The sequence below is a fragment of the Vigna radiata genome, chromosome 6 (genome assembly GCF_000741045.1).
Source record: "Vigna radiata var. radiata cultivar VC1973A chromosome 6, Vradiata_ver6, whole genome shotgun sequence".
Taxonomy (NCBI): Eukaryota; Viridiplantae; Streptophyta; class Magnoliopsida; order Fabales; family Fabaceae; genus Vigna; species Vigna radiata.
Genome location: NC_028356.1, coordinates 30,265,761 through 30,274,010, shown reverse-complemented (window position 1 = coordinate 30,274,010; position 8,250 = coordinate 30,265,761). Strand labels below are relative to the sequence as shown.

The following is an 8,250-nucleotide window of genomic DNA, read 5'->3' as shown; positions in this document are numbered from 1 at the left end:
TAGAAATGGAAGCAAGAGCCTCTCAGTTTGAATTAATAGTAAGAGAATGCATTCTGATCTCAGAACATTCATCACCAAATTATTAGAAAAATCTCAGGCAATACTGTATAACAATACCAGAGCCAGAGGATTGAGACACTGTCGTCCTTGAAGCAGATTCTGAGTTGAGAAATCGTGATACATATCTTGAAGCAAACACACGACTGACACCAGCAGTAGGAAGCCCAGAATGATTGGATGGAAATCTATTAGAAGCAGGAGTACCACCTTTATCATGTGGCAAATATGCTTCTCCCTGACTTATTTTTATGTTCCCAGATATGTTCGGTTGCAATATTGAACCAGTTATTTGCAACTGAGAATCAACCTGACCACTGTCAAAAGTATAGCATTGGGTTAAAAAGAGACTATATATAACAAGGCGGGAGGTGGAGGATGCAGTTCAAAAAATCAAAAATATTCATGATTTAGTCGTCACTTGAGCACCTCTGCATCCATTATCAAGTCTAGAAGTAAAGTTAAGAAATTCAAAGAAGCTATGAAAGTAACCTTAATATTTTTTGTGCCCGTACTTCTAAAACTTCGCACTTCAATTCAATCTTGTCATCTGGGGCTGCTTCACTTGCTCTGAGTGGCAGATTCCCTTTTACAAGAAGCTTTCCTTTTCTGCTTACCCTACTCTCCAGTGAGGTGATGCATAACCTGTTTGATTGCACGTGAACATTTCCACCAAAGTTGGTAAGTGGTTTTCGTAGCACTGGTGAAGAAATAGATGCCCTGTGGAATGATGCGTGTCCATTAAGTACTGGCTGATCAACTGTACCTCTGACCTATTAAGTCAAGCCATGTGACAAGATTCAGAGAAGTAAATATCAATATTTGGGAAAAATTGTATTCATTTTACCAACCTCAAGCTTCAAATCCGCATTTCCATGAAGCCAATTGGCATGTGGAGATAAAGCTGTAACCAATGTCATTCCTCCGTCTTTTATATCAGCATCAATCCTGACTTCTCCAACATCCAAAATTTGCCAATTTAGTCCTTTAAGGCTTTCTGCTAGTTGAGTATTCCAACTTTCTTCATTTCTATCTCTACTAACCTTTTTGTCACCAGCATCATCAGCGTTCCCTCTATTTTTCTCCTTCACCCAATCAGGAACCCAAGTAATCTGACTCTTATCTAATTCTACATCTTCCTGTAATGTGTTATTTTGTACAAACGCAACAGGAATGCTACCTTGAACAAGTACATGCCCATTTTGGGTTATAGGTTCAAATTTTGCATTGAAAAGAAAACGACTGGTTGAGGTTAGAGAGGCAACAACTTCAGCTCTTCCAAGATCAACACCACCAACAGAACCATCTAGTAGTCTTACTTGCACATCACATTCTGGTTTTGCTAAACTTCCTCTAAGATCTCCTTCCATGTGCAATATACCCTTAATGGGTGCCAATAACTGTCGTAGAGAATGAACAACATCCATTGCTGTAGATTCAATGATCTGAACTACAGTTGGAACAAGACTAACCGGAAAATTCAAGACTGCAAAATGGAGGTTAGTTTTAGGCCCTAGCAATGTTCCATCTGCATGGATGGTGGCATTATCCTTCTGGATAAGAATTTTCTCCAGGTGCATGCCGTCATCATTACTGTAAGCACCCACTGCCAAGACACGCTGAGTTTTGTAGTCTCCCCACTCCCAATCCTCTCCATGAAAATCAAATTCTGCCTGAAATAAAAGAATAAGACTGTTAATATTCAAAATACACTACGTATACTAATAGAAGAATAGAAAAAAACTGAACATTTTACCAGGGTGTCTCCATTTCCCCCACCGCTAGCATCAAGAGATCCATGCCAGTGACCTTTGAGTTCAGATAAACCAGGCAGACTTAAATCTTCAAGAACGACATCATTTGATGGAGCATGAAGCCCCCTCACTGTCTGAATGTCGTGTATATCATTGAAAATAGCCACAAAAATTAACTTGTTCAATAAATTTTATTCAACTAATTATAATATCAATAAATAATAACTCAAAAGAAATGGAAAAATCAGGAATCAAATATTGCATCTCTAGAAAGGAAAACAACATATGGCAATCTTTTGATAATACCTCAAGCAGTTGTTGAAGGCTTTCAGTGTATAATCCCACCGACTGTAAATTTTGAATGAAGAAATCCTGCATACACAATGTAGAAACATGCATAATCAGTTTTGCTTAAGAGAAGAAACAGAATGTACAGATGAATAATAAATTTCTGTGAACGAGACAGTAAAGGAACCAGACTAGCTAAAAACGTTCTCTACATGATTTGAGGTCAGAATGATGTAGCCCCTAGGCCCAAGAATAATTGAGTGTACGTGAGGGGAGTTAAAAGGTAAGGTTTGTAGTATATGGAGAGAATATACACCATAAGGGTGTGTAGACGGTACTCTGAAATTAGGCTTGGGCTGGGAGAGACATGGCCAATGTAATAAACTTTTATTTTTGGCCAATGAAATGGACCAGGCCTAACTCATAAGATGCCCAAGTCTCATAAGAAGTATTCTTATTCTGGCCATACTCCTAGCCAACTGGAGATATCTGGATCTCAAGAAGCCATGTTTTAGCTCACAAAATCTAAAAGGTTAATGCCTCAAGGTAACTGCAATGGCGCTCTGAGCAAATGCATTGAAAAACTCAAGGCACAAATGGAGAAGGTGAGGCCACATCTGAAGAGGGGATATAAAGGTGAGAGTAGTAATGCTAGCAGCCAGATCCACTACCATGTCCAACAGTAACAATGATACACTGGAGGAGATGCAAAAACTTGGGGATGTCTAGAGCTTGTTGTGTGGCAGAGTGGCAGGGTCTCTAGTGAATGACCAAGAAAACAAGGTATTGACAGTGGGCAGAGGTAGTTTTAATCGAAGCAACTGCAATTATTATTTCCTTATTTAGCAGATTACAATTAAAATGAAAAAGGAAAATATCATGAATCATAGGGATATGATTAAATTAGTGTTGTTATTGTATTTCCTAAATTAGCTTTCCAGCATTGTATGTATGACTGATGTATTCTTAGCATAAATGTGTGAAATCAATTTATTCTATCCTAATTTCTAAGACTGTCCACCGGAAACGGATACATCATAGAGGTCAACAAATCAGTTGGTAATAAAAGTCAACAATGGGTCCATCAGCCATGCCTGGTTTTGATTTTCCTCTCTTTATGTGCAAGCCAATAGGCAGAGAGAAAATAAACAAGCACGTGTGGTAAACTAAATGCACAATGAAAATCATGAATTTGATATATATATTTACATATGTAGTGAGCACGATAAATTCAAAATTAGTATATTTACACAACTAAAAAAAGCCTAGACACAGAATCTAGATATATGATATACATTTCCAGAAGTAGCCAAAATTATGGCATTAGCAAAGCACATTAATATGCTATATTTAGATGGTTGATAATGAATATATGTAACTTCCAAGGCATAAATAATGATAGTGATACAACCTTAGATCTTGAACGAACAGCAGGATCCAAACTTCGAGAAAGAAGCCTTGCAAGGGGAAGCATCTCGGCAACCTCTGCTCTAGGAACTTCAAGTTTCATTCTCCACCTGCCCATAGAGGATATAGCATTGCCAATATGACCAGACATTAACCTTTTAATAAGGCCACCTTCTTTGTCAACAGAACTACGATCTCGGGTGCCAGGCAACACATATTCACCTTGAAGTTCATAATAACTGTAGTTTTGTTGCAAAACAGTTTTTTCAATAGTGATCTGAATAATAATGCACCAATTGGGGGATCAGTATTACAAAAAAGAATGAGTATTGGATTCAATAGATGATGCTCTTTGAATTCCAAGGTAACAAAATAGAATTTTTGGACTCCAATTGCTGGACAATATATGATAGAATAGGATAGAATAACTATCCTAAATGTGATCGGTAATTTGTTCGTAGCAACATGATATGGTGGTGTTATCTTTTCCCTTATCCTATCCTGTCACTCTAATGTATTTCTTATTTCTTATAGTAAGGGAGGAAGTGGGTTACATTAATGATATGACTTTTTTGTGGTCATGCAACAATTAAGTTCACCATGCTCTCATAAAAATAGCCCTCACTCAACACATTGCCTATACACATTTTAATCAGATAATCAACTGAAAACCTGTATTTTTTATATTAAAAGGATATTGATCTATTACTGACAATCAACAAGGGAAAGAATAAAGAGATACTACTTTAGATTTAACTTCGTGTAAGTCATATTTAAATTAAAAAAAAATGAACATAAACTTACAGAACCAAAGTAATGAGCATTACCCTGCATACTCAAAATTAACTTCGCCAGATATGACACGATTTTATTTTACCCAGATAACAATAAGTAAACCAGCCTGTAACAGAAATTTATGTGCAAACATATATATAGATGGTTTAATGCACTCACAACGTCTCCACTCCACCTAGCTGCCACATCTAGGGCTTCACCAAGCACACCGCTGAATTTTGGACGAAGTACAGACAGGACTCCATGTCCTCTTCTTTTTTGGAGATTAAGCTGGATTTCTGCCTGATATCAAAGAAGCAGATAATTCAAACTTGTTTCTGTGACATGACCATTAAATAATACCTCATGCAAGTTATCATTCTAGTAGAACTGGAAAAAAAATTGGGACGACAGATGATACCTCATACTACTTGATTTTGGACTTAGGTATCTAAAAATACCCAAGTTCCTATCAACTACTATATTATGTAGAATCAAGTTAGGTTTGAATTCCAAATTCTAAGAATGAGACACAACAAAAGCATAGGAGAATAACTGTTGTAATCTGGGATAATATATGTAGAATCTTCCTAATCAGAGGAAATAGATACATAATATTTTATTTTATTTTATTTTTCCCTAGGTTTCCTAGTTTCCCTATTTCCCTTTCTAAGAGAACTAGGTTATTACAAATAGAAGGTTTGAAAATGTATTTTTTATGATTTGAGAATAATAATAAGTCTCATTTTCAACTTGGTACCAGAGCTCCTAATCTTAGGGGCTAGATTCCGCTGCAAGAAGCGTACCGCCGCCACTGTCCGACCACCGCCCTGCCACCGTCGTCGGTCGGGGTCGTCGATAGGGCAGAAAGGTGCGCCCAACACCGGCAATCACAGAGCCAGAAGTCGCTCCTCGAACGGAGCCGCCACGCGCCGCCACCGTCGTCGGCGCATGTAGCCAACGCGCCTACCTCCGGCGAGACCCACTCACAGCCACCGCCACAGACAGGGTCACCGGAGCCCCCTGAGTCCATTCATAGGGTCGGTGACGACTAGTTTTGGCTGTATTTGAGCAGATATGACTTTTATGTTTTGCTCCTGTTTTTCCGGTGAAACCCACTCGCTGTCGCCGCCACAGAAGGGTCGCCGGAGCCTCCTGTATCTGTTCCTTGGGTTGGTGACGACCCGTTTGGCCTTTATTTGAGTAGATCTGAGTTTGAAGTTTTTGCCCTTTTTTCCTTGGATACGGGATGTCTGAAGAAAAGAATATTCCTTTGGGGGTACCCAATGACTTACCAAATATAGGAAGTACCTCGTGGTTGGATGGTCAGAATTACTTACAATGGAGTCAATTTATTTTAAGGATTCTCAAGAGTCGCTCCAAACTTGATCATATAGATGGAGGAGGACCAGCACCAGATGACAAACATTTTTCAATGTGGGATAGAGAAGATTCTTTAATTATGACTTGGATGTGGCAATCCATGACTCCAGAAGTAAGGAAAAATTATATGTTTCATTCTTCCGCAAAAGAAATATGGGATGATTTACAAAGTACTTTTTCTTTAAAAAAGGATCTTGCTGCTACCTATGATATAGAGAACAGGATATTTAATACAAAACAGGGCTCCCTTTCCGTAACAGAGTATTACGGGATCTTGAATGGTCTTTGGATGGAACTCGATCAGATCCAAACAATAAAGATGTGTAAAACAGATGTTGCCGCTGCCGCTCTTGCTGAATTCATGGAAGGAGAAAAAATCTTTAAATTTNTTCAGGGCCTTAATCATGAGTACGACCCAATCTGGGTTCACATTTTTGGAAGAGAAAAATTACCACCCCTGTCAAAAGTTTTTTTTATGGTAAGAGGAGAAGAAACTCGGAGATCTGTCATGCTTCATGGAGGGATCTCCAACACAGGCTCTGCCATGACAATTGGAAAGGGAGACCACAAGGGAACAAATGCTGGGGGAAAAACGTTTGAAAGAGGTACTCGTGGGGACTATTGTACATACTGTAAAAGATCTGGACATACCAAGGAAATATGCTTCAAACTCCATGGAAAAAAGAATGTTCTCGAGCGCATGGGATACAACAAAGGGCCTACTCAAAAATGGGTAAATCATACTACCTCAGAACGGGAAGCCACAAATCAATCTAATCCGTCCCAGTCTAATCCACCACCAGATCTTGATATGCAAACTTATAAGGAGAAACTCGAGCGCTTGGAAGAAATGCTTGAATCAATGAGTAAGCCCTCTGGATCATGTACTCTGTCCATAAAAGGTAAGATTTGTCTCAATACTGTTGGTCATGTGTCTCACGGTATTTGGATCCTTGATTCGAGTGCAACTGATCACATGACACCTTTTAGTGGGAATTTCGATTCATATAGCAAGAGCAATAAAGAACAACTTATTACAGTTGCAAATGGACAGGATATACCTGTATGCGGCTCTGGGAATATATTCTTGGACTCATCTATTATATTGAAGGATGTTTTACATGTTCCTCAATTTGCTAATAGTCTTATCTCTGTGCAAAAATTCACAAAGGATTTAAATTGTTCAGTAATATTTTTTCCAACTTATTGTGTTTTTCAGAATCTTGCCACGGGGAAGACGATTTTAACTGCTAAGGAGCAAAGTGGGTTGTATTTTTTAGAGTTTGATGACCAAAGCAAAACACTAATCATGAGTCAACAAGCTACATCCGAGACGTGGGCCAAATCACAAATATGGTTACATCATCAAAGGCTTGGGCATCCATCGTTTAATCTTATCAAGTCCCTGTTTCCCCATTTGTTTACCAAGGAGTCTGTTGAGTCTTTTGATTGTGATATTTGTCAATTGTCAAAGCACCATCGTGCATCTTATCCTATTAGTAATAAAAAGAGTATTTCTCCATTTGATTTAATTCACTCTGATGTTTGGGATCCTGTCATAGATTCTATTTTTGGAGCCAAATGATTTGTTACCTTTATTGATGATTGTACTCGTGTCACGTGGACATACCTTATGAAAAATAAATCTGAAGTTTTTCATATTTTTGTTAACTTTTTCCGTCTTGTCCAAACTCAATTTGGAAAAAATATAAAAAAAAATTAGGTCTGATAATGGTACTGAATATGTGAATCATGAATTCCTCAATTTTTTGTCTCATAATGGTATTGTTCACGAACTAACCTGTGTTAACACTCCTCAACAAAATGGGGTTGCTGAAAGAAAGAATCGTCATCTTCTTGAGATAACTAGAGCTCTTCTTTTTCAAATGTCTGTTCCCAAACATTACTTGGGAGAAGCTGTGTTAACTGCCACATATCTCATCAACACGTTACTCACCCGTATCTTAAATGGCATTAGTCCTATAGAGTCTCTATTGTCTTTTGTTCCTTCTTCTTCCCTCACAACGAGTCTACCTAGTCGAGTCTTTGGATGTGTTGTTTTTGTTCACTCTCATCCTCCTAACCGTGGTAAATTAGATCCCAGAGCCCTTAAATGTGTCTTTATTGGGTATCCTTCTAATAAAAAAGGGTACAAATGTTATCATCCTCAAATTCGTCGTATCTTTATCACCATGGATGTCACCTTTCATGAAACCAAATCCTTTTATGTCAATCCACCACTTCAGGGGGAGAAAGCACTTGAAGTGGATGAACTCTCCTTCTTGTCGTCACCATGTTTGTCTTTGCAGGATGCCCAAGATCTAAGCAATGAAGCTACCATAGTCCACAGTGAGTAAGAAGAGGAAGACAGATTTTTCGGCAAAAAATATGCAAGAGAACAACCCACTTCGACTCTAGAGCAAGAAGAATTGTCTGATCCGGAGGTGAGAATCCCTGAAGATATCAATGAGGAGGAGGTAAGTATTACTGAGGATTTACCTATTGCATTGAGAAAGGGAAGAAGATCATGTGCTAAATATCCTATTTCTCAGTATGTTTGCACTAACAATCTCTCTGATAAGCACAA

At 38.3% G+C, this 8,250-nt stretch overlaps 1 protein-coding gene across 3 annotated transcripts in view; it reads right to left on the bottom strand.

Annotated features, from left to right (window-relative positions):
• LOC106764580 overlaps positions 1-8,250 on the bottom strand; it is a 44,639-nt gene that overhangs the window by 5,629 nt on the left and 30,760 nt on the right. For 2 of the 3 annotated variants that reach the window (XR_002668270.1, XM_014648846.2), the window contains exons 13-19: positions 4,461-4,583; positions 3,511-3,783; positions 2,118-2,183; positions 1,814-1,945; positions 909-1,730; positions 550-830; positions 118-374 (exon numbers count right to left, since the gene is read on the bottom strand). Coding sequence is in view for 2 of the 3 variants with exons in the window: in XM_014648846.2 (XP_014504332.1) it covers positions 118-374; positions 550-830; positions 909-1,730; positions 1,814-1,945; positions 2,118-2,183; positions 3,511-3,783; positions 4,461-4,583 (1,954 nt within the window). In the remaining variant the exon portion in view is untranslated. Of the gene's footprint in view, positions 1-117; positions 375-549; positions 831-908; positions 1,731-1,813; positions 1,946-2,117; positions 2,184-3,510; positions 3,784-4,460; positions 4,584-8,250 lie in introns of those variants that run through there. The other variant, XM_022782429.1, reaches the window with a different exon arrangement.